The sequence below is a fragment of the Cetorhinus maximus genome, chromosome 6 (genome assembly GCF_964194155.1).
Source record: "Cetorhinus maximus chromosome 6, sCetMax3.hap1.1, whole genome shotgun sequence".
Taxonomy (NCBI): domain Eukaryota; kingdom Metazoa; phylum Chordata; class Chondrichthyes; order Lamniformes; family Cetorhinidae; genus Cetorhinus; species Cetorhinus maximus.
Genome location: NC_135884.1, coordinates 83,140,445 through 83,166,920, shown reverse-complemented (window position 1 = coordinate 83,166,920; position 26,476 = coordinate 83,140,445). Strand labels below are relative to the sequence as shown.

The window sequence follows — 26,476 nt, the reverse complement described above, 5'->3', positions numbered from 1 at the left end:
GTTCCAGGGGGCCGGAAGTGAGCCGGTGCCGGGTCATTAACCGGCCTGAGGATGGCTTCGCGAGCCAAGCGGCCAAAGGTGGGCGAGAAACCAGGGCCACCCACCCACCTCCCAGCGAGCGGCCCGGGCCCTGGACCCTGGGGCCTGGACCCTGGACCCTGGGGAAGCGGAGCCGCCCGGTTTCTCTCAGGGTCTCCGGGGCTCAGCTGGAGTCTCCTGCAGTCTCCCTGCTCCATATTCACTCATTCACTCTGGGCTGGAGGGTCTGGGCTGGATCCTCTCTCCCTCTCCTGGTGTTTGTGGGAATCTCGCAGTGTTTGACTTCAGAGAGTTTGGGCAGAAATTTATCTTCACCTGCTTCTAGGAGGCTGGAACTGAAAGTGGGGGTGAGGGAGCAGAGGGGAAGAGGTGAGGGGTGGGGGCAGAGGGGAAGGGGTGAGGGGTGGGGGCAGAAGGGAAGGGGTGAGGGGTGGGGGTGAGGGGTGGGGGCAGAGGGTGGGGGCAGAGGGGAAGGGGTGGGGGCAGAGGGGAAGGGGTGGGGGCAGAGGGGAAGGGGTGGGGGCAGAGGGGAAGGGGTGGGGGCAGAGGGGAAGGGGTGGGGGCAGAGGGGAAGGGGTGAGGGGTGGGGGCAGAGGGGAAGGGGTGAGGGGTGGGGGCAGAGGGGAAGGGGTGAGGGGTGGGGGCAGAGGGGAAGGGGTGAGGGGTGGGGGCAGAGGGGAAGGGGTGAGGGGTGGGGGCAGAGGGGAAGGGGTGAGGGGTGGGGGCAGAGGGGAAGGGGTGAGGGGTGGGGGCAGAGGGGAAGGGGTGAGGGGTGGGGGCAGAGGGGAAGGGGTGAGGGGTGGGGGCAGAGGGGAAGGGGTGAGGGGTGGGGTGAGGGGTGGGGGAAAGGGGTGAGGGGTGGGGTGGGGGAAAGGGGAAAGGGGTGAGGGGTGGGGTGGGGAAAGGGGTGAGGGGTGGGGTGAGGGGTGGGGGAAAGGGGTGAGGGGTGGGGGAAAGGGGTGAGGGGTGGGGGTGAGGGGTGGGGGAAAGGGGTGGGGGAAGGGGTGAGGGGTGGGGGTGAGGGGTGGGGGAAAGGGGTGGGGGAAGGGGTGAGGGGTGGGGGAAGGGGTGAGGGGTGGGGGCGGTGGGGGAAGGGGTGAGGGGTGGGGGCGGTGGGGGAAGGGGTGAGGGGTGGGGGCGGTGGGGGAAGGGGTGAGGGGTGGGGGCGGAGGGTGAGGGGTGGGGGCGGAGGGTGAGGGGTGGGGGCTGAGGGGTGAGGGGTGGGGGCAGAGGGGTGAGGGGTGGGGGCAGAGGGGTGAGGGGTGGGGGCAGAGGGGTGAGGGGTGGGGGCAGAGGGGTGAGGGGTGGGGGCAGGGGGGGAGGGGTGGGGTGAGGGGTGGGGGAAAGGGGTGAGGGGTGGGGGAAAGGGGTGGGGGAAAGGGGTGAGGGGTGGGGGAAGGGGTGGGGGCGGAGGGGTGAGGGGTGGGGGCGGAGGGGTGAGGGGTGGGGGCGGAGGGGTGAGGGGTGGGGGCGGAGGGGTGAGGGGTGGGGGCGGAGGGGTGAGGGGTGGGGGCGGAGGGGTGAGGGGTGGGGGCGGAGGGGTGGGGGGTGAGGGGCGGGGGTGGAGGGGTGAGGGGGTGGAGGGGTGAGGGGGCGGAGGGGTGAGGGGAGGGGAGGGGTTGAGGAGGGGGGAGGCGGGGTGAGGAGGGGCAGAGGGTTCAGAGGGGTGAGGGTAAGGGAGGGTAGGGGTGGGGGTTAGGGGAGGGGGTGTGGAGTGAGGGGAGGGGTGGGTGGAGTGAGGGGAGGGGTGGGTGGGGTGAGGGGTAAGGGAGGGTGGGGTTAGTGCAGGGCAGAAGGAGCAGAGGGAGGGGGGAGGAGGGGAAGGGGGCAGAGGGAGGAGGGGCGCAGGGGGAGGAGAGGGGTGAGGGGAGAGGGGTGAGGAGGGGGGCAGAGGGGTGAGGGGTGGGTGGGTTGAGGGGTGGGAGTGCAGGGAGGGGGGTGAGGCGGCAGAGCGGGGGCGGGGAGGCGGCAGAGAGGGGAGAGAGGAGGAGGGAGGGGGCAGAGCGGGGAGAGGGGAGGAGGGAGGGGGCAGAGCGGGGAGAGGAGGGGGGAGGGGGCAGAGGGGGGAGGGGGAGGGGCAGATAGGGGAGGGGGAGGAGGAGAGCGGAGGGGAGGGGTGGTGGGGAAGGGGGAGAGGGGTAGGGGCGGGAGGGGTCGGGGGAGAGGAGTAGGGGTCGGGTTGGGAGGGGTCGGGTGGGAGGGGAGGGGGGTTGATGGAAAATAAATTTCAGCAAGTGAAATGGTAACATTAGGAACTGTATAAGGTGATGTGGAGACTTGGTCAGAGCTGCGTTAGCCAGGCAGATTAACTGGTTTATAATTCCTTGGTGACTGACCCTCTCTGTGCAAACCTGCACAAGCACCTTGCCCAGCTGAGTGGAGCTTCAAAGCTGATTCAAATCGCAGCGTTGTGATCACTGGATCCTATGATCAGGAAGTGGGTCGATCTTACCTGACTTTCTCCACTTGGGGATTACACAGCTGATTGTAGCACTCTTGAGCTGCTCCTCCATATAGGATGAGCTTTTTTATAAATTTATTCTTTTGTGGGAAGTTGGTGTCGTTAGCTAGGCCAGCATTTGTTTCACATCCCTAATTGCCCTTGAGAAGGTGGGGGTGAGCTGCCTTCTTGAACAGCTGCAGTCCATGTGATGTACATCCACAGTGATGTTAGGAAGGGAGTTCCAGGATTTTGATCTAGCGACAGTGAAGGCAATATAGTTCCAAATCAGCGTGGTGTGTGGCTTGCAAGGGAACTTGCCGGTGGTGGTGTTCCCATGCATCTGTTGCCCTTGTCCTTCTAGTTGGTAGAGGTCATGGGTTTGAACAGTGCTGTCAAAGGAGCCTTAGTGAGTTGTTGCAGTGCATCTTGTAGGTGGTACACACTGCTGCCACTGTGCATCAGTGGTGGAAGGAGTGATGTTTATGTGGTAGTGGGGTGCTAATCAAGTGTTCTGCTTTGACCTGGATGGTGTTGAGCTGCTTGAGTGTTGGAGCTGCACTCATCCAGGCAAGTGGGGAGTATTCCATCACACTCCTGACTTGTGTCTTGTAGATGGCTTTGGGGAGTCAGGAGGTGAGTTACTAGTAGAATCCCCAGCCTCTGACTTGCTCTTGTAGCCACAGTATTTATATGGCTAGTTCAGTTCAGTTTCTGGTCAATGGTAACCTCCAGGCTGTTGATGGTGGGGGTATTCGGCAAAGGTAATGCTATTGAATGTCAACGGATGATGGTTAGGTTCTATCTGGCTGGAGATGGTCATTGCTTGGCACATGTGTGGTGTGAATGTTACTTCATTGCAGACCAGAAATTGAAGCTGGTGCCTTCTCTTAGTGTGAATATGGAGAGTGTCACTGAGCTGGCAGGGAGCTGAGCGGGGACTGGCTTTCTATGCATACATTCTGATCTTTTTGATTTCTCTCCCACACCATAGGTAGAATCTGCAAAGACACCTGAAAATCCAGAAGAGAAGATTGAGACAGGACTGGCTCAATTCCTGGACTGGTGCACACAGTCTGGGTTGGTGCTCAGCTCAAAGGTGAGGGAGAGAATTGGGTTTCAGTTAGTCTGTGGAACAGACTCCATGAGGTGATGATGGAGGTAGTGAGTATTGTTTCATTCCGTTACCTCGGGATTATCCAGAATTTTGATGCTGTGTTCTTACTCGCAGCAGGTGGTGTTTGCCAATCAGCCCCAGCGCCCGGGGCCCTAACTGCAGGACTTCATCCCCTTTCTGCTTATGTCATTGGTACCAATATGAACCATGACTTTTGGCTGTTCACCCCCGAGAATGTTTTACAGCTGCTCAGTGACATCTTTGACCAGGGGGTAACGCACCACTTTGAATTCACATCGACTGCTGCAGAAGTACGTGTATGTTTCCTTAACTATTTCATAGCCTATCACTATTCTTATTTCCTTCCACTCCCTGCCCCATGCAGCGGAATCATCAATGGTGCCGTGGACTTGGCTCTGCCTGTACACCCCAGTGTAACCATTGCTCAAAACCAAATACCGGTTAGAGATGCACTCAGGAAACTCTTCCCCAGTCTTCCTTGACTGCCTTGCAGTCATCCATTTCCTGTCTGCCTGCACACGCTGGGATGTGCTATCCCCTTAGCTCACAGCTGCACCGCAGTGACTCCAGATCTTGAGCTCTTCCAGCTGATGACACTTCCTGCACATACAGACATGCAGATGGAGTGGGCTATAGGGGTAGTGTTTGAGCAGCCTCAGCTCCTTCAGATGTCCAACAGTTACGATGTTCTTGCAAGCTGTGTGGACAAGAGTGGGGACTGCAGGGAGGATGAGCAACTGACCACAACACAGTGGTACAGGGAGCCATTCAAGTGGGGGGAGGAAATAGGAACGTAGTAGTGGTAGGGAACAGTATAATTAGGGGGATAGATACTGTTCTCCGCAGTCGTAAACGTGAGTCCCAAAAGCTGTGTTGCCTGCCCGGTGCCAGGATTAAGGAGATCTCCTCAGGGCTGGAGATGAACTTGGAGTGGGATGGGAGGGATCCAGTTGTCGTCGTCCACGTTGGTACCAAAGACAATAATAGGACTACAAAGGAGGTTCTGCTAAAAGAATTTGAACAGTTAGGAGCTAAGTAAAAAAGCAGAACCTCCAAGGTAATAATCTCGGGATTACTACTTGAGCCACAGGCAAACTGGCATAGGGTAAACAAAGTCGAGTTAAATATGTGGCTCAAAGATTGGTGTGGGAGGAATGGGTTTCAGTTCATGGGGCACTGGCACCAGTACTGGGGCAGAGGGGAGCTGTTCTGGTGGGACGGGCTTTACTTGAACCGTGCTGGGGCCAGTGGCCAGTGTCCTGGCGAATTGAATAACTAGGGCTGTAGAGAGGGCTTTAAACTAAATAGAGGCGGGGGAGGGTTCTGGAGAGAGGATGCATAGGCTTACAAAGCAACAGGATATGGCAGCTTTGCAGGGCAACTATTTAGGTGATGATACCCAGAGTGTGACAGAAAGGGACAGAGTGTACAAACATTAAAAAAAAAGCAGCAAATAGGGTCAAAGGGGGAGAAAATGGTAAAAAGGCAAAATTAATGGCTCTTAAACACACGCAGTATTTGGAACAAAATAAATGAATTAGTGGCACAAATGGAGGTTAATAGGTATTATCTTACAGCCATTTCGGAGACGTGATTACAAGGAGACCAAAGCTGGGAAATAAATATTCAGGGGTATGTGACCTTTTGAAAGGACAGGCAGGAAGCTTTGTTAGTGCGGTATGGAATAAGTACGATAGCAAGAAATGATCTTGGATCAGAAGATGGTAGAATCCATTTGGGTGGAGGTAATAAATAACAAGGGGAAGAAGACATTGGTGGGAGTAGTCCAAAGGCCCCATAACAGTAGCTATACTGTAGGACAGAGAATAAATCGGGAGATAATGGGGGCATGTAAAAAAGGTAGTGCATTAATCATGGGTGACTTTAATCTTATGTAGATTAAATTAGCAAAGGAAGCCACGAGCAATAATTCATAGTATATTTGGGACAGTTTCCTAGAACAATATGTTGTGGATCCAACCAGGGATCAGGCTATTTTGGATCTGGTAATGTGTAATCAGGCAGGTTTAATAAATGATCTGAGTAAAAGATCCTCTAGGAAACAATGACCATAACATGGTAGAATTTGCATTCAGTTTGAGGGTGAGAAACTTGGGTCGGAAACAACTGTGCTAAACTTAAATAAGGGTAATTACAAAGAAATGAAGGCAGAGTTGGCTGGAGTGGATTGGGAAAGGAGTTTAGCAGAAAAGACAGTTGTTGAACAATGGCAGACTTTAAAGAAAATTGTTCACGACTCACAACAAAGATATATTCCAGTGAGGAAGAAGGATAGTGGGAAAGGGTGGTTAATCAAGGAAGTTAAGGATTGTATCAAATTGAAACAAAAAAAAGTACAATGTGGCAAAGATTACTGGTAAGCCAGAGAATTGGGAAAGTTTAAAAAAAACAACAAAAGATGACCAAAAAAAAGGGAGAAAATAAACTTTGAGGGTAAACCAGCAAGTAATATAAAAATGGACTGTAAGAGCTTCTTTAAATATATAAAAAGGAAGAGACAGGCCAAAGTCAATGTAGACCACTTAGAGAATGAGGCTGGGGAAATAATAATGGGGAACCAGGAAATGGCAGAGGAGTTGAATGAATACTTTGCATCAGTCTTCATGGTAGAAGACACTAATAGCATTTCAAAAATACTAAATAATCAAGGGGCAAAAGGGGGGTGGGGGAGGAAATAAATGCAATATCACCAGAGAAAAAGTACTAGGGAAACTAATGGGGCTAAAGGCTGATGAGTCCCCTGGACCTGATGGGCTGCATCCTAGGATATTAAAGGAAATAACTACAGAGATAGTGGATGCACTGGTAGTAATCTTCCAAGAATCCTTAGATTCTGTAAAAGTCCCAGAGGATTGGAAAACTGCTAATGTAATGCCCTTATTCAAAGAGGGAGGGAGACAAAAGAACAGGTAATTAGAGGCCAGTTAGCTTAACATCCGTCATCGGGAAAATATTAAGAGTAATATAAAGGATGTAACAGTAGAGCATTTAGAAATGCATAATATAATCAAGCAGAGTCAGCATGGCTTCATGAAGGGGAAATCATGCCTGACAAATTTATTAGAATTCTTTGAGGAGGTAACAAACAGGGGAACCGGTAGATCTAATATATTTGGATTTCCAAAAGGCAATCGATAAGGTACCGCACAAGGCTACTTAAAAAGTTGTGTTGGGGATAGTATATTAGTATGGATAGAGGATTGGCTAACTAATAGAAGACAGAGTTGGGATAAGGGGGGCATTTTCAGGATGGCAACCTGTAACAAGTGGAGTGCTGCAGGAATCAGTGCTGGGGCCACAATTATTTACAATATATATTAGTGACTTGGATGAGGGAAGTGAACGTACTATCACTAAGTTTGCGGATGACACAAAAATAGGTGGGAAGGCAAGTGGTGAGGATGACACAAAGAGTCTACAGAGGGATATAGACAGATTAAGTGAGTGGGCAAAAACTTGACAATAATGAGGTTATGCACTTTGGCAGGAAGAATAGAGGAGCTGAATATTATTGAAATGGAATACTGCAGAAAGCTGCAGCACAGAGGGATTTGGGGGTCTTTGTGCATAAATCACAAGCTAGCATACAAGTTCAGCGGGTAATAGGGAAGGCAAATAGAATGTTGGCCTTTATTTCAATGGGATTGGAGTGCAAAAATAGGGAAGTCTTGCTAAAACTATACAAGGCACTAGTTAGACTGCACCTAGAATACTGTGAACAGTTTTGGAAAGATATACTGGCATTGGAGGCAGTCCAGAGAAAGTTCACTGGGTTGATCCCGGGTATGGAGGGATTTTCTTATGAGGAGAGGTTGAGTAGGCTGGGCCTGTACTCATTGGAGTTTAGAAGAATGAAGGGCAACCTTATTGAAACATATAAGATTCCTAGGGGGCTTGACAGGGTAGATACTCAGAGGCTGTTTCCCCTTCTGGGAGAGTCTAGGAGCAGAGGACATAATCTCAGAGTAAGGGGTCGCCCATTTAAGGCAGAGATAAGGAAGAATTTCTTCTGAGGGTAGTGAATCTGTGGAGCTCTCTACCACAGCTGTAGAGGCTGGGTCATTAAGTATATTCAAGGTTGAGATAGACAGATTTTTAATCAGCAAGGGCTATGGGGGAAAAGGCAGGAAAGTGGGATTGAGGATTATCAGATCGGCAACAATCTTATTGATTGGTGGAGCAGACTCGATGGGCCGAATGGCGTACTTCTGCTCCTACGTCTTATGGTTTTAAGGTCCACCTGGCGCATCTCATTTCCCAGCGCCAGATCCAGCAATATCCCCTTTTTAGTTGTGCCGAGAACATACTGATCAAGGAAGTTCTCCTGAACATGTCAGAAATCCCCCCTCACAACTACCCTCGCCACTTATCCTTTGCTCTACCTTTATCCCAATAGATATTCGGATGATTAAAATCCCTAGCATTGCCACTTTATACTTCTTGCATGTCTGTGATTTCCATGCAGATTTGTTCCTCTGTCTGTGTCACTATTTGGAGGCATATTGAAGTGTGATATTTTGAGGTGTGATCTTGTTCTTTTGCAACTCAAACCAAATGGATTCTGCCCTTGACCCCTCAAAGACATCTCCTCTTTCCAACGCAACAATGTCTTTGCTAATCAGCTCCCCACCTCTCTTTTTCCCTCTTCCCTATATTTTCTGAACATTTTATATCTATGAATATTAAGCATCAGTTCTCACTCTCTTTAAGCTACCTTTCTGTTATTGCCACTACATCATAGTCCCACATGGCTATTTATACTTGTGGCTCACCAGCCTTTATCAAATTTTGTGTGTTTACATACATGAGTATTAAACCTGTCTTTTTATTCCTCATACTCCTTCATCTGGTCCTATCTAATATGGCACTGCTTCTTTTTCTTATACTATCTGACACTTGCACTCCTTTATGCATTCAATTCCTCTTGTCTACATCTAGAATTTGTTGCAGCCTCCCCTGCCAATTTTGTTTAAACCCTAGTGAATTGCCTGTGAGGGCATTGGTCCTGTTGAGTTGCAACTCACCCTTTTGAATAGGTGCTTCCTGCCCCAAACTCATCTCAATTCCCAAAGAATCTGAAGCTCTCCCTCCTCAGCACCATGCCTAAAGCCACACATTGATCCTCCCTATCTTCTTATTTCTATGCTTTCTGGTGCATGGCACTGAATAATCCAGAGATTACCACCCTCAATGTCCTACTTTTTAACTTCCTCCCTAGCTCCTGAAAGTCTGACCGTAGGACCTCAATACCTGTCCTCTTTGTTGTTGGTATCAATATGGTCCACAACTTCTGGCTCTCTCCCTTCCCCCTGCACAATACTCTGCACTCTCTCCCTTCCCCCTGCACAATACTCTGCACTCTCTCCCTTCCCCCTGCACAATACTCTGCACTCTCTCCCTTCCCCCTGCACAATACTCTGCACTCTCTCCCTTCCCCCTGCACAATACTCTGCACTCTCTCCCTTCCCTCTGCACAATACTCTGCACTCTCTCCCTTCCCCCTGCACAATACTCTGCGCACTCTCCCTTCCCCCTGCACAATACTCTGCATTCTCTCCCTTCCCCCTGCACAATACTCTGCACTCTCTCCATGATGTCCTTTACCCTGGTATCATGGTGGACTCTCAATGACGGTTATCGAATTGCCTGTCTGTCTCCCCCTAACTATGGAATCTCCTGAACGACTGCATTTGTAGTTTCCCCTGTGCAGTTCTTTGTCCATTGGTCCCATGGCCTGGACTGCACTCCTTCAAGGTGTCATCTCTCCTAGCAATTGCCAACGCTGAGTACCAGTTTGAAAGTGGCGCACACCTTGCAGACTTCTACACTTCCTGCCTCTTACTTTTTTGGGTGGCAATTCAGCTACTATCCTGAACTCCCCTTGCCTTTGGAATGGCCACCTGGAAAGTAGCAGGAAAAGCTCATCCTCCCTGATGCTCTACAGTGACTGCAGCTGCCCATCAAGCTTGGAAACGGAGTTTGCGCTGAAGCAGCTGGAGACAGTTCTGACACACATGATGCCCCAAGACACATGAAATGTCCTGAAGTTCCCACGTGGGGCAAGAATTGCAAGGAACAGGTCTCAACTACCCATCCATAATCTCATTAAAAATTTCATTCTTTTAGAATCTAGTTTGTACCTTGTTTATACTATTAAATTTAATTAACTCCTTAAATGCCAGTTCTCATATATCATTGTCTCCTGCTCCCTCCCTTCAACTGTTTTTTTCAAATAGAGCTCTTCCCTCACTCACCAAATTACCTGAGTTTAGTGCCCATAGAACTGGACTCTGTGCGTTAGCAAAACTGGAGTCAATGGGAATCAGGGGGAAACTCCCAACTGGTTGGAATCATACCTAGCACAAAGGAAGATGGTTGTGGTTGTTGGAGGTCAGTCATCTCAGCTCCAGGACATTACTGCAGGAGTTCCTCAGGGTAGTGTCCTAGGCCGAACCATCTTCAGCTGCTTAATCAATGACCTTCCTTCCATCATAAGGTCAGAAGTGGGGATGTTCGCTGATGATTGCACAATGTTCACCATTCGTGATTCCTCAGATACTGAAGCAGTCCATGTCGAGATGCAGCAAGACCTGGACAATATCCAGGCTTGGGCTGACAAATGGCAAGTAACATTCACGACACACAAGTGCCAGGCAATGACCATTTTCAAGAGGAGAGATTCTAGCCTTCTTGACATTCAATGGCATTACCATCACTGAATCCCCCACTACTTATCCTGGGCATTACCATTGACCAGAAACTGAACTGGACTAGCCATATAAATACTGTGGCTACAAGAGCAGGTCAGAGGCCAGGAATCCTGTGGTGAAAAAAATTCCAAAGACATGAGTCGGCTCCTGCTGACAAGTACTTAACAGTTCTATTGTAACTGTGCAACTCCGTGAGCAGGCAACTTGAGTCCAATTGACTAACACTGTGAAAAATACTACGGTAAGTTAAAATTAAGTTCAGTGCTGATTACAAAACTTAATTAAATTTTGGAAAGAGATCAGCCCTTGAAACCCTTAAGGTACCCTCACTCCCCCACCAAATTCCTGAGTTTAGTAGTCTGTGGATGCAATACTCCATAGAACTGGACTCTGTGTTATATGAAGTGAGGAATAGGTTCTACTTGAATGAAAGCAAAATACTGCGGATGCTGGAAATCTGAAATATAAACACAACACTGGAAAAGCTCAGCAGGTCTGGCAGCATCTGTGGATTGAGAAACAGAGTTAACGTTCCGAGTCTGTATGACTTCTTCAAAGCTAAAGAGAGGTAGAAATGCAATGGATTTTATACTGTCTGAGTATGGAGCGGGTGGAACAAAATAGAAGTTCAGGGATAGGTGGGAGCTCAGGAGAGATTGACAAAGATGTCATGGACACAGGGCAAAGGGAGGGTTAATTGGAGTGTGAAAGACTATACAAAGTGCTGATAATAGCATTAAGGTAAGATAGTAGAAGGTGTTAATAGCAGAACAAGGGTTAGCACTCTGAAAGCACAACATAGAAACGTGACAAGATGGCCCTGTGGGGGTTGGGGAGAAAGGGAAAAAATAAAAAAACTTAATAAAAAAAAATTGGATTAAAAAAGCAGTAAAGAGGGAGCAGAGAGTTATGATCTGAAGTTGTTGAACTCAAATGTTAAGTCCAGAAGGCTGTATAGAGCCTAATTGGAAGATGAGGTTCCTCCAGTTTGCGTTGGGTTTCACTGGAACATTGCAGCAGGCCAAGGACAGACATGTGGGCATGAGAGCAGGGTGGTGTGTTGAAATGGCAAGCGACAGGAAGGTCTGGGTCATGCTTGCGGTCTGAGTGACGGTGTTCCGCAAAGCGGTCACCCAGTCTGTGTTTAGTCTCATCAGTGTAGAGGAGACCACATTGGGAGCAGCGAATACTGTAGACCAGATTGAAGGAGGTACAAGTGAAGTGTTGCTTCACCTGAAAGGAATGGTTGGAGCATTGGATGGGGAGGAGGTAAAGGGGCAGGTATTGCTGCATCTGCGATTACGTGGGAAGGTGCTGTGGGAGGAGGGGTGAGGAGTTGGGGGTGACTGAACACAGTGCAAACTGGAGGAACAGCACCTTGCCTTCCAATTAGGCACTTCTGGACTTAACATCGAGTTCAACAACTTCAGACCACGAACTCTCTCCTCCATCTTTACCTCTTTTTTAATGGAATTTTTAAATTTTTATTTACTTTTTAAATTTTTTTTTACATTTTTGTTTTTTTCCTTTTTCCCCAACCCCCACAGGGCCATCTTGTCGCTTGTTTCTATATTGTACTTCCACTGAGCACTGACCCTTGTTCTGCTATTAATACTTTCTGCTATCTTACCTTAATGCTACTATCAGCACCTCCTTTAGTCTTTAACACTACCATTAACACTCCCTTGGTCTTCTGTCCATGACATCTTTGACAAAATCTCCTAAGCTCCCACCTATCCCTATTTTGCTCCACCCCCTCTTTAACAATATAAAATTCATTGCATTTCTATCTCTTAGCTCTGAAGAAGTCATATGGACTCGATGTTAACTCTGTTTCTCTCTGCAGATACTGCCAGACCTTCTGAGTTTTTCCAACATTTTCTGTTTTTATTATTAGTAGGATCTACTTGTTTTCTAACTGTGTTATGTACGGCACTGCTGCACAACAAATGGCAAAAGCTATTCATTTTCCTAATTGCATTTTTGTGTACCTGTGTGAATGTAGGAATTCTTACTTGATGGCTATTTAGTCCTAGCTAATTGTGGTTAACGAGACCTATCTAGGAATCGCACTTCAGCAAACACAAAAAGCAGTAATTACATAACCGCGCCAGAAACTGAAAATTAAAATAACTTCACCATTCAAAAATTGTGACTGAAAGTTTGTTTAATGGCAAAACATTTGTTGAGGTGAGGCCTGGTCCAGCCATGGGACTGGACTGGAAACCAATTTGAGCAAGCTGAGTCAGGTATCAGCCTGAGGTATACTTGATTCGAAACTTTTAAATTGTTGACATTGAGCAGTGCCACTATTTATATATTGCTGTGAGCTCCCTGCTTCAAGGCTATACTGATGTTCCTGTACTCTGGAGCTGGCTGAGGGTTGGTGTTTGAGAGTATCGCAGGGCAGGTTCCTTATTTCTGAAAAGACTTCGGTTGTTGCTTTCTCAGCAGTTGGGCTCCCAGACTTGAAACAGAGAATAGTTCTCCTTATTCCAATGAGCAACTCTCTCCAAGTGGCTGATCAATGAAGGAGATTGTGGGCAGGCTATTTGACCTGGGGAGGCATCGCAGCCAAGCTTGGTCCTGTCATCATTCAACATTTGAACTTAGAAAACTTGTTGATTCTCCCTTCCCTCTTGTTAGAACAACTTTTATCCTTTCACTTCAATCCAGACTCGAGATAGTCTGATCAAATGAATATAAAACTAGCATACACTACTTATGACATAGGCACCTTCATACTCACAAGTAACAAACTCAGAGATTTGTAAACTAAGCCCTCTGGCCTGGTTCTGCAGTTAGTTAGTAAGATTAATGTGAGATTAGTAGGTAAGCATACTAATAATACATAATATTAGTGAATTTGGCAGCAGTCACATAGACAACTCCCCTTCCACATGCGCATTAGGGCTCATTCTGTTTCCTGTTCTCCAGGCATTTTGCATGCTTGAGTGGTCAGGCTGTGCTTGTAGGTGGATGGTGGGTGTTCTAATCCAAAAAGCCAGTTGGTGAAGGATGATACTGGAGCCAATCTTTACTTAGCCTTGCATTTATTTAGAGAATGAAACATTACAAGCATATGCCTCCTAACTCAATCATACATGGTTTCAATAAGTGTCTCTTTATACGTGTTCAACTAACATCCTCCACCTGTGTACCATTAAATGCAAATGATTATTCAATTAACATGGGAAGCACTTTCTCTTTTCGATATTTGCTCCACTCCAGCACCTGTTTGTCCTTGTATGATTACCATCTTTATAGATATGTTGTCCCCCTCACACTCTCAACATTATACTCCTAGCTTTCTACTCTCAGCACTCAAAACACCACCCCTTCCCCCATTAACTCTGTAATCTGTACTTGTTACCACTCTATTTTTACACCTTCATCTGCCCATATCTCTTAGAATCATAGAATCCTACAGCACTCTTCAAATATATATCAAATATATATTCAAATATATCTACTTGTCTGTGAAAAGTGATGATGGTATCTGATTCCACCATCCTTTCAGGTTGCACGATCCAGGTCATCATAACTCTGTGTAAAAAGTTCCCTTGTTTCCTCTCTAGTTCTTTTGCCAATTATTTTATATTTATCAGCTCTGCTTATTGACCCTAATTTTAATCCTTAGTGATTCCTGTCCGCAGCCCCATCATTTAAACAAAAATGATCATTTGTAGTACATTTACTGCATGGTTTGCACTATATAGTTTTCGTTTCTTTGTTTCCCATCTAGGTTTATGTGAGCAAGGAGGGCACGGTGGCAGATTATGGCCTGGTGGCAAAAGATGAAATTGAAGAGGGAGAGCTGCTGTTTTCTGTTCCAAGATCAGCAGTGCTCAGCCAGCACACGACGACAATCAGCAACCTCCTGAAGAAAGGTAAGCTGTCTGGAAACTGTGCTGGTGATCTGGCAGGGAGCAGGGTATATATACTGCCTGATGTGACCCATCCTGAAAGCTACAGGGGCTGCTGAAAGGCCCGAGACTTGGTCGAGCTGCCCCAGACTCTCCTCAGACCACCACCATTCCTAGGTGTGTCCTGTCCTGTTCCAGCGGCCCAACAGACCTAACAGAGGTGGCATAGTGAATGCAGTCAGGAAGGAGTGGCAATGGGAATCCTGAACATGGATTCTGGTACCCATGAAGTCTCATAGCATCTAGTCAAACGTGGGCAACAAAGCCTCCTGCTGATTACCACCTACTGCCCTCAGTGATGAATTAATCTCCTACCCAACAAAGTGGAAAATTGCCCAGATATGTCCTGTCTGCAGAAAGCAGGACAAATCCAAGCTAGCACCCCATCAGCCTGCTCTTGATCATTGGCAAAATGATGGAAAGTGTCGTTGACAGTGCTGTCACCAATAATTTACTCACTGACACTTAGTTTTGGATTCTGTCAGGGCCACTCAGTTCCTGACCTCACTGCAGCCTTAGTCTGGTCTTGTACAAAAGACTTGAATTTGTGAGGTGAGAGTAACTGCCCTTGACATCAAGGCAGCATTTCACTGAGTGTGGCATCAAAGAGCCCCAGCAAAATTGGAGTCAATGAGAATTGGGGAAAACTCCCCACTGGTTGGAGTCATACCTAGCACAAAGGAAGATGGTTATGGTTGTTGGCGGTCAGTCATCTCAGTTCCAGGACATCACTGTAGGAGTTTCTCAGGGTAGTGTCCTTGGCCCAACCATCTTCAGCTGCTTCATCAATGACCTTCCCTCCATCATAAGGACAGAAGTGGGGATGTTCACTGATGATTGCACAATGTTCAGCACCATTCGCAACTCCTCAAATACTGAAGCAGTCCATGTCCAAATGCAGCAAGACCCGGACAATATCCAGGCTTGGGCTGACAAGTGGCAAGTATCAATCATGCCACATAAGTGCCAGGCAATGACCATCTCCTCCAACAGGAGAGAATCTAATTGTTTTCCCCCTGACATTCTATGGCAGTACCATTGCTGAATCTCCCAATATTGGTATCTTGGTAGCTGCCAATGACCAGAAACTGAACTGGACTAGCTTTATAAATACTGTGGCTACAAAAGCAGGTCAGGGGCTAGGAATCCTGCGACAAGTAACTCACATCCTGACTCCCCAAAGACTGTGCATCATCTACAAGGCACAAGTCAGGAGTGTGATGGAATACTCTCCACTTGCCTAGATGAGTGCAGCTCCAACAGCACTCAGGAAGCTTGACACCGTCCAGGACAAAGCAGCCCACATGATTAGCACCACTATAAACACTTACTCCCACCACCACCGATGCACAGTAGCAGCGGTGTGTATCATCTACAAGGTGCACTGCAGGAATTCATCAAGGCTGTTTAGACAGCACCTTCCAAACCCATGATCTCTACCATCTAGAAGGACAAGGGCAGCAGATAGATGGGAACACCACCACCTGGAAGTTCCCCTCCAAGCCACCATCCTGACTAGGAAATATATCGCCGTTCCTTCACTGTCACTGGGTCAAAATCCTGGAACTCCCTCCCTAACAGCACTGTGGATGTACCTACAACTCATGGGCTGCAGCGGTTCAAGAAGGCAGCTCACCACCACCTTCTCAAGGGCAACTAGGGATGGGCAATAAATGCTGGTCAGGATAATGACACCCACATCCCATGAAAGAATCAAAAGAAAGGATATGGAACAATTGTTAAAAGTTAACTTTAGAAAAGGAACTTATTGTGGAAAAAAAAGGAAACGGCAATGATCAGATGGTCTATTTTACTGGTGTTCGTTGAAAATTCCCCTGCTTGTCTGTGAAATAGTGCCATGGGATCTTTTACATCCATCTGAAAGGACAGACAGGGTCTTGGTTTTGCATGTCACCCCAAATATGGATCGTTGACAACACAGCACACTCTCAGTACTGTCAGCTAAGATTATGTGCTCAGGTCTTTGGAGTGTAACTTCTGTCCATAAACTTCTAAAGTAGAGGAGTCTCGGTCACTCGCTCAGTGAGTGGAGAGGGGGAGTCGCAGTCACTCGCTCAGTGTGTGGAGAGGGGGAGTCGCAGTCACTCGCTCAGTGAGTGGAGAGGGGGAGTCGCAGTCACTCGTTCAGTGAGTGGAGAGGGGGAGTCGCAGTCACTCGCTCAGTGAGTGGAGAGGGGGAGTCGCAGTCACTCGCTGTGTGTGTGGAGAGGGAGTCGCAGTCACTCGCTCAGTGAGTGGAGAGGGAGTCGCAGTCACTCGCTCAGTGTGTGGAGAGGGAGTCGCAGTCACTCGCTCAGTGAGTAGAGAAGGGGAGTCGCAGTCACTCGCTCAGTGAGTGGAGAGGGGGAGTCGCAGTCACTCGTTCAGTGAGTGGAGAGGGGGAGTCGCAGTCACTCACTCAGTGAGTGGAGAGGGGGAGTCGCAGTCACTCGCTCAGTGTGTGGAGAGGGGGAGTCGCAGTCACTCGCTCGGTGAGTGGAGAGGGGGAGTCGCAGTCACTCGCTCAGTGTGTGGAGAGGGGGAGTCGCAGTCACTCGCTCAGTGTGTGGAGAGGGGGAGTCGCAGTCACTCGCTCAGTGAGTGGAGAGGGGGAGTCGCAGTCACTCGCTCAGTGAGTGGAGAGGGGGAGTCGCAGTCACTCGCTCAGTGTGTGGAGAGGGGGAGTCGCAGTCACTCGCTCAGTGAGTGGAGAGGGGGAGTCGCAGTCACTCGCTCAGTGAGTGGAGAGGGGGAGTCGTAGTCACTCGCTCAGTGTGTGGAGAGGGAGTCGCAGTCACTCGCTCAGTGAGTGGAGAGGGGGAGTCGCAGTCACTCACTCAGTGAGTGGTGAGGGGGAGTCGCAGTCACTCGCTCAGTGTGTGGAGAGGGAGTTGCAGTCACTCGCTCAGTGTGTGGAGAGGGAGTCGCAGTCACTCGCTCCGTGTGTGGAGAGGGAGTCGCAGTCACTCGCTCAGTGTGTGGAGAGGGAGTCGCAGTCACTCGCTCAGTGAGTGGAGAGGGGGAGTCGCAGTCACTCGCTCAGTGAGTGGAGAGGGGGAGTCGCAGTCACTCGCTCAGTGAGTGGAGAGGGGGAGTCGCAGTCACTCTGAGTGGAGAGGGAGTCGCAGTCACTCGCTCAGTGAGTGGAGAGGGAGTCGCAGTCACTCGCTCAGTGAGTGGAGAGGGGTAGTCGCAGCTGGGGTGCTTTGTCTGAAAACTTAAAGGATGAGACAGGCATGATGTATATGTGAAGGTGCATCTGGGCTTGCTGTGAATGCTTTATTTTCTGTTGGGTGTCTTGTTTTCAGAAGAGGCAGCGTTGGAGAGCCCATCGGGGTGGGTCCCACTCCTACTTTCCATGATGTTCGAGATCACCAGCAGTGAGTCCCCTTGGAAATCCTACTTCTCACTCTGGCCTGACTTCAGCAGCCTGCACCACCCAATGTTTTGGTAAGGGGCTTATGTTAACCAGGGATGGGATGGCAGTGCAGAGACAGTGAGGGGCTTAAATCAGTCACATTTCTTTCTCCTAAGTCTCAGATACTGTACTCAGCCCTTTAACCAGCTGAACTGGGCCAACAGGAGCAAAGTATTAAGGTCTTACACAGATTCATCAGCAAAAGAAACCTCAGAACTCAAACCCGGGCACTCAATCTCCCCTTGACCCTCTGTTTATCCCTCAGTGTGTCATCCCTGCTCAACCTCGCCCTCTGCTACCCACTGCATGGAACTGCAGTCTCCTCCTGGTCCTGATGTGATGATGATGCAGAAATGTACTGGATACCTGTACAACAAGAAGTAGCCTCTTTAATCCACAGCAGGAACATTCATCCCCAACAAGTAAACATAGTGAGAGTGGTGGGGTATCAGACTTTAGGAGGTGAGGTTTGGGGGCAGGGTTGGTAGGTGGAGTAGATGGATTTTTAACCAGATGAAGTTCAGGATGGCTGAAACGAGAATCCTTTTGTGTAAATATAAACCAGGTATCAGGATTGGACTCAATTCTCCAATATTTCAATGCCAACAGTCACTGGCCTGGCCAATTGGGCAGCTTCCATTGCAGATCTGCTCCTCAGTGAGTGTTGGCACCTTAACGGCGATGGAATGGGAGGGGAAATGGTTCAGGATGAATAACTCTGGTTTTAATTTTTACGCAGGTCTGAGGAGGAGAGGAACCGCCTGTTGCTGGGCACAGGAGTAGCGCTGGCAGTCGAGAAAGATCTGCTCAACATCGAGGAGGAATATAACAGCATAGTACTACCCTTCATGAAGTCTCACCCTGACACCTTTGACCCAAAAAAACACACCCTGGACCTTTACAAGAAGCTGGTGGCATTTATTATGGCTTACAGGTGAGTGTAAGTCCCCACCCAACATGGAGCCATCCTTCAGAACTTCAGAGGAAAAGCAACCAGGTTTCCTGCTGGGAAGGAAGTGCTTCTTGGACTCTGGTTTGATTGAATTGGTCTGTGATACCCTCTTGTTGAATAGCCTTCCGGCACTTAGTGTGTGACTTTGCAGATAGTGGTCACTGGGATAAGATCGTTCCACAATCAACCCTCACCCCGCACAATCAGTGCAGGGTTGTAAGGGAATTGGCCACTTGCCCCTATAACACACATTATAGACTGGATTGATGGTGGAGCCTATTTGAGATAAGGTCTGTATAAATACCGCCTGATCCTAGAATATGTATCGTATTTCTCTGGAGAGATGTTCCTCCGTGGGAGTGGGTGAGGGAAGAGTGCTGATACTGAGGGGGTGCAGGAATGGCTTGCGCTGGGAAATTTCTGCACATGGCTACCTCTCACTGTGGGACTTGTTGATCAGGAGTGAGGAATATGTGAATATGTAGCCTGAGGTTGGATTTTATTTCTGCAGTTTCCAAGAGCCCCATGAGGATGATGAAGACGATGACGAAGAGGCCCCAAAACCTCCCATGATGGTGCCAATGGCAGACATCTTGAATCATGTGGCCAATCACAACGCTCACCTAGAATTTGCACCAGTGAGTATTGGGAGTAGGGGGGAAGAACGTAATGTGGGGTAGGTGGAGGCAGTGAGTGGGGTTTTCAGGGGTAGGAGGAGGGGATGGAGGGAGCGGCGAGTGGGGGGGGTGAGGGGATGGAAGGGACAGTGAGTGGGGTGTGGGGGGAATGGAGGGGGCAGTGATTGGGGGGGTGGAGGGTTCATTATGGATGTCAATATATTTTCTGTAATGATAGCAAGATATATTTACAGTGTTATTTCTACTCTTGCATTTACAGGAATGTTTGAAAATGCAGTCCATCAGAAAGATCAGTAAAGGTGAAGAGATATTTAACACATATGGTCAGCTCGCTAACTGGCAACTCCTGCACATGTATGGTTTCACTGAACCGTATCCTAGCAACACACATGAGGCCATGGATATCCGAATGCAGATGATGTATGATGCTGCCTTGCAAGGTTGGTCTTGGAACAATGTAACCAGCCTGAGTGGGAGTTTGCAGCTTGGAGAGGAGATCTGACCAGAATGTCCTTTGTGTTTTAAGCTGTGCGGACTGAGGAGGAAAGGAAGCTACTGATGGAAAAGTGGGAATTCCTGACTGAGTTGGAGATAGTTGGAGAAGAGGGGGATTTTGTGATTGGCCAGGCAGGAGTCCTAACAGAGGAGGAGCTTTACAGTACACTGAAGGTGAGGATCAGCTCCTGACAGGTCCAGCATTTTGGTGTTCTGTGGCTGGCTGCTCAGTGTGATTATCATCCATTAAGTTGTTCCTCAGTATGGTGACAATGTGATTGATGTATTTCCCAATGAGTTTGATACTCTCCCATTGTCACCTTGTAGGTAATATTAGTGGAGACTAAAGCTCAATTAAGGATCATGAGTTTTGATCATTTTTTTATCTACTCTCACCAGTGGCAAAAGGGTTAGTAGGCTCCACATAGATAGAGAGAACCAGAGATGAAACAATTTCACTGAGCAAGTTATCTGGAATGCACTGCCTGAAAGAGTGGTGTAAACAGAATCAATACCTTTCAAAAAGGAATTGGATAACCTGAAGGGATAAAAAAAATTGCTGGGAATGGGGACTATATGCTAGCTCTTTCAAAGAGGAGCACCAGATCCACAGGACAAATGTGCCTCTATACTGGATCATTCTAGGATTCTGTGGTCTCGGGCTTTTGGAAGTGGCTCATTTTAATTGGGAAGGTGATCTTTTGTAAATTCAGTTGATTTTGCAGCTTTGGGCACTTTGCTTTCAGTGAGAAGTGGCATTGGGTCTGCTGACTGAAATCTCAGCTGCTTGTTAGTGCAGCCTTAAGACTCATTGACGTTATCCTTTCTCATGAGCAGGTCCTTAGCATGTCATTGGAGGAATTTGAAGAATACAAGGCCAATGATGGGTGGGAGGAGGACGAGGAAGAGGAAGAGGATCTTTCTACTCTTGACAATGCAGTAATCCCCAAACTGAAGCCCGCTTGGAAGCAACTTCTGCGCAACACTGTGACAATGAGACTAAAATCCTACAGCTCAGGACTAAAAGAGGAGGAAGCCACCTTGGCTAATGAGGAGACCTACCGCCAGCTCAGTAAACGGGAACGCGACTCACTGCAGGTCCGGTATGCGCAGAAGATGATTTTACATCGACTCCTGCAGCTCACTGAATAGCACCACCAGCACCTAAGGAATAAAATCCTGTGTTTATATTCTTTCTGTAATTGTTATTGTTTGACTGATCACCTGTTATGCCAGGACCCAGGGTTAAAGATCCTTTGATGGTTTTCAACCAGATAAGATTCTTCAGCTGAAGGATTCAGTCACATGCTTCCTGTTTTCTCTATGCTGCACCTTCACCCATCCAGTGGCACAATGCTTAGTCCCAGGAGAAAAGAATCACAATTAAAAATGTTTAATCACTAAGGGTTTTTGGTAGCACTCCCATTCCTCAGTCTCCCACATGAAGTGGAAGCATGTTTCTGTTAATGTCACAAAACAAGCATTACTGTCAATGAATTCGGTTAGAGCTAAGGAACAAAAAGGGTGCAATTTACATTGCTGGGTGTAGTCTATAGACCACCAAATAGTGAGGACGTAGAAGAACAAATCTGCAGGAAAATTAGAGAGATGCAGGCATTATAGAGTAGTTATAATGGGAGACTTTAATTACCCGAACGTAGACCAGGACAGTGCTAGTGTAAAGGGCAGAGAGGGGCAAAGGTTCCTAGATTGTGTTCAGGAGAATTTTCTACAGCAGTATGTGTCCAATCCAACAAGAAAGATGCACTGTTGGACCTGGTTCTTGGAAATGAGGTGGGCCAAGTAGATCAAGTGCCAGTGGGGGAACATTTAGGAGACAGTGATCATTATATTGTACATTTCAGGATGATGATAGAAAAGGACAATAGGCAATCCAGAGTAAAGAATAATTAACTGAACGAGAGCCAACTTTGATGGGGCAAGAATGGAGCTGGGCCATATAGACTGGAATGAAAGATTGGCAGGAAAAACTGTAGCTGAACAATGGTCTACCTCCAAAAAAAATACTGGTTTGGGCACAGTCAAGGTATATTCCATTGAAAGGGAAAGGTAGGACAAACAAATCCAGAGCTCCCTGGATGAAAAAGGAGATTGAAATTAAGATAAAGAAGAAAAAGTGTACTTATGATAGGTGTCAGGTAGAAAATACAATTGAGAGCTAATACAGAAGGTTCAGAGGGGAGGTGAAAAAACAGAGGAGCGAAAAGGGATTAGGAGAAAAGACTGACAGCCAACATAAAGGGTTAGAGTCTAAACAGTCTTCTAATAGACATATAAATAGTAAAAGGGTGGTAAAAGGAATAGGGCTGCTTAGGGACCTCAAAGGGAATTTACGGTTGAGGTATTAATTGAATGCTTTGCATCCATCTTTACCAAGGAGGTAGATGCTACCCAGGCCATGGTGAGAGACGAGGAAACTCTGTCATTGGAAGGGTTCAAAATTGACAAGGAAGAAGTGTTGAATAAACTGTCGGTACTTAAAGTTGACAAGGCACCAGGACCAGATGAGATGCATCCAAGGATATTGAAAGAAGTGAGAAGAAATTGCAGGGGCACTGGCCATAATCTCTGTCTTCCCTAGACTCAGGAATGGTGTCAGAGGACTGGAGAATTGCAAACATGACGCCCTTGTTCAAAAAAGGTTGTAAGGATAAGCCCAGCAATTACAGACCAGTCAGTTTAACTTCAGGGGTGGGCAAGATTCTAGAAACAATTATTCAGGATTGAATTAGTAGTCACATGGAAAAATATGAGTTAAGGAAGAGCCAGCATGGATTTCTAAAGGGGAAATTGTGTTTAACTAACTGGAGTTTTTTTTGAAGCGGTAACAGGAAAGATTGATGAGGGTAATGTTGATGTGGTGTACATGGACTTTCAAAAGGCAATAGACATAGTGCCACACTATGTCTTGTGAGAAATTATTGCTCATGGAATAAAAGGGACATTAGCAATGTGGATACAAAATTGGCTGAAAAATATGAAGCAGAGAGTAATAGTCAATGGATATTTTTCAAGCTGGAGGAAGGTTTGTAGTGGAGTTCCCAGGGGTCAGTATTGAGACCCTTGCTTTTCCTGATATATATTCATGATCTAGACCTTGGTATGCAGGGGGCAATTTCAAAGTTTATGGATGATACAAAGCTTGGGAGTGTTGTGAGCTGCGAGGAGGATGGTGTGGAACTTCAAGAGGGCATAGATAAGTTGGAGGAGTGGGCAGGTAAGTGGCAGATGAAGTTCAATCCAGAGAATTGTGAGGTGATGCATTTTGGTAGGAAGAACTTGGACAGACAATATAAAATAAGGGGTGAAATTTTGAAAGTGCAGGAGCAGAAAGACTTGAGTGTATATGTGCATAGATCATTGAAGGTGGCAGAACAGGTGGAGAGAGCAGTCTAAAAAGCTTTAAGTATCCTGGACTTTACTAGTTAGACCTCAGCTGGAATATTGTGTACATTTCTGGGCACTATAGGAGGGATGTGAACACATTGGAGAGTGCGGAAGAGATTTATAAGAATGGTTCCAGGGATGAGAAACTTAAGCTATGAAGATAGATTGGAGAGGTAAGGGACTGCTCCCCTTGGAGAGAAGCCAGCTAAGGTGATTTTATAGAGATGTTCAAAATCATGAGGGGACTGGACAGAGTAGATAGAAGCTTTTGTAAAAGGATCAAGAATGATAGGGCACAGATTTAAAGTGATTTGCAAAACAAGCAAATGCGATGTGAGAAAAACTTTCACACAAGTGGTTCGGGTCTGGAATGCATTGCCTGGAAGTGTGGTGGAGGTAGGTTCAATTGAGGCATTCAAGGGGGCATTAGATGATTATTTGAATAGAAACAATGGGCCAAATGGCCACCTTCTGTGCCATTAAAATCTTGTGATTGTCCTTTCAATTCTTTGAATGCAACATTTGAGAATTTGCTCATTGGCATCATGCAAGGGTCTGAAATGAAGGGTTTTGACAGACTCAACCTGGTTCCACACATTAACTAAGACATTGCCTTAACTACAGTTATGGGTGTTCAACCTGGTCATAAAATGGGTCTCAAGACTGCTCTACCATTCAATTAGACCACAACCGATTTGCAACTGAGCTCCCATTTTCCTAGCTTTGCTCATGTTCTCACAATTACAGCCTTAGTTGGAAAAAGTATTTCTGATTACACCCCTGAACACACTAGCAATGATTTTATTATGCATCCTATTTCTTGATTCCATAGCAGAGGAAATAGGATAACTACGGAGAAACGATCAAATCATTTTAACGTTTTGAACACCAAAGCTGTCATCTAGTAAATGACTGTTCCCCACGCCATAAGCTTTTTCACTAGATTTCTTAATTATGTTGAAATTGCAATGAACTGATCTCACAGGATCACACTTGTTAACATACAAGACATTTCAACATGTTCAACCTCCGATTTAACTCAAAATTGCTCAGTAATTTGAAGCATTCAGCTGATCAAGGCATTAAAATAGCTGAGCTCTACAGAGCAGGCGGCCAGGGCTTGATTTGAAATCTCTCCTGTTTGCAACATCAGAAAGGTGCTATAATTAGCCTTCAGGGCATGGGATTAGGATATACAGAAAATTATTGTCCTGTTAGCAGGTGAACAGGAAGGCAAGAAACCAACCAATCTCTGCACACTTTCACCCAAACTTCACAGTGCTGGTACAGGGGTAAAGAAAACATACCTGGCCAATACAAAGGGAATCAAAGCAAGCTCCAGGAACCACAGCAGCTAAATACTGACTTATCCTCTTATCAATGGGCAAGTCACCTTTCAGTCAGGAACTTGCCAAGTTCTCATTTAAAAGGACTGTAGCACATTGCAAGGTCTCTAGTGTCACCACTGTTGCAAGTGCAAACCTTCAGATGAGGGGAAAATGGTACCAAAAAAAAAAACCACCAAAGACTTACAATCTCAGAAACCTGGGTGTGCACTAACTGCATCAGAAGCTGCTCCTGAGTTTTCTGCTCTACCAAGCTCGAGCCTTGCACGTGAGGAAAATCTACCCAAGTTCTCAGTATACTTTCCAGATGGAGGTGGTTCACTTATATTCTGCATGCTCCAGTATGTTCATCAATCCAGGTAAAAATCAGAAGTGAACTGAAGTACTGTCCACTGTGGAGGTGGGTTTCTGCACTACTTCGTAACCAATTACCTTTGCTTGAGTGTTTTCCTTTGTTGGGAAGGTTCAAGTTTGTACTATGGTGGAAACCTGCAACTCTGTCCAGCTCTCCATTGATGCAACTCTGCACCTGTTACTGATCGCTGCTGAGTTAAGCCATTCCCACTGGCTAGAGCAGTATGATTACAGTATATTGCCTGTCTTGAAGAAGAAAGGAATCTGCCAGAGTTCACTACTTTGATTACTTTCCAACAACCAATACTGTAAAATGAGCCTATTTGGCCAGGAGAGGATTGGGTTTAGCTGTGATGTCGTTTACAGAAGTTTGCTGACATTCTTTAGATTCAGACATGAACCCACACATGGCTGGTACCAGGGGAACCTGTAGCCCTGTAAACTCAGAAAATTGAGGCGCATAAACAAAAATAAGTTTCAAGTACAGACCCAAGAGTTTTTATTTTTCCAAGATCACAAATCCCATCATCTCCTTAGCCCAAGCATTAAGTTATCCTCAAAATGCGTGAGCTGGCTGTCACTGACACATAACAGTTTATTAACATTTCTTCCTTCAGTTCGTGCCCCATTCCCCTCTCACAACAGTATAAATGGGAGAACAAATCTTCAGCCACTGCCCACCCCCCCCAACTTCAGGTTCCTGCTCCAGCAGAGTTCAACATCTAGATCCAATGTAGCCCACCCCAACCGTGGCAATCCAACACTCCAATCAATCCCTTGCAACTCAAGTCCTGTTTGCGCTTCTGTTTCTTATTTGCCAGTTCTGAGGGCCTGGAAATTTAGTGCCATTGCCTCCTTGATGGATAAACCCTAAATTAGGACACAAAAATTTGTTAGTAGCAGCAACTTTAGCTAAGCATGGAGTGATTCAAACTTTATAGGTGACTCTATGGCCACAAAGACCGAAGCTTGCACACCCTGGCTCTAATGCATTTTGTGCCACTGAATACCACAGAAAAGCTCTTGTAGGTACACTGGCCTTTCATCTCCAGGGCCAAGGTGAAATCTAGCTGAGTCCTTCCTCTGGCTATTAGGTGCAAGGTTCTCTGCAGCCTTATCAATTCAGTAGTAATTGGTGAGGTCACTCAAAACAGGCCTAAGGTTGGTTGTGTGGGAAATGGGAAATTACTGCCACACAGGAGCAAAACGGGGCCACTTTTCTGAAGGCTGGGGGAGTTGAGCAAGCTTCACTGTGTAACTATGTTACAACTGAACTGCTATGAGACGTGCATGTTGCATACACCGGATGTCTGAAATGGAGAACAGTCCATTCCCAATCATGAACATTCCTCACCCTGATGAGCAGACAAAAAAAACTCAAGCAGCAATTGAGCAGACGGAGTTTGGGGTGGATTGTGAGCAATGTCGCAATATGGAAGAAACAGCCTGAGGCAAATTGTACTGAACACTTAACACAGGTTGGTTCTGAGCATGCATTTCATCAAATTTTAGGTGTGAATTTATCTCTCAACTATAGCCTCCACACTTTGCAATTTAAAATAAAGCTGAATTCATCCACAAAATGTGAGTT

At 47.2% G+C, this 26,476-nt stretch overlaps 1 protein-coding gene across 2 annotated transcripts in view; it reads left to right on the top strand.

Annotated features, from left to right (window-relative positions):
* setd6 (SET domain containing 6, protein lysine methyltransferase) overlaps positions 1-20,972 on the top strand; it is a 60,240-nt gene extending 39,268 nt beyond the window's left edge. Inside the window, exons 1-9 of one of the 2 annotated variants that reach the window (XM_078543922.1) lie at positions 5-78; positions 3,474-3,578; positions 14,094-14,238; positions 17,583-17,724; positions 18,432-18,626; positions 19,156-19,282; positions 19,542-19,722; positions 19,809-19,951; positions 20,615-20,972. In XM_078543922.1, coding sequence (XP_078400048.1) covers positions 52-78; positions 3,474-3,578; positions 14,094-14,238; positions 17,583-17,724; positions 18,432-18,626; positions 19,156-19,282; positions 19,542-19,722; positions 19,809-19,951; positions 20,615-20,929 — 1,380 coding nt within the window. In that variant the 5' untranslated portion in view covers positions 5-51 and the 3' untranslated portion in view covers positions 20,930-20,972. Of the gene's footprint in view, positions 1-4; positions 79-3,473; positions 3,579-14,093; positions 14,239-17,582; positions 17,725-18,431; positions 18,627-19,155; positions 19,283-19,541; positions 19,723-19,808; positions 19,952-20,614 lie in introns of those variants that run through there. The other variant, XM_078543921.1, reaches the window with a different exon arrangement.
* Positions 20,973-26,476: the final 5,504 nt, after the last annotated feature.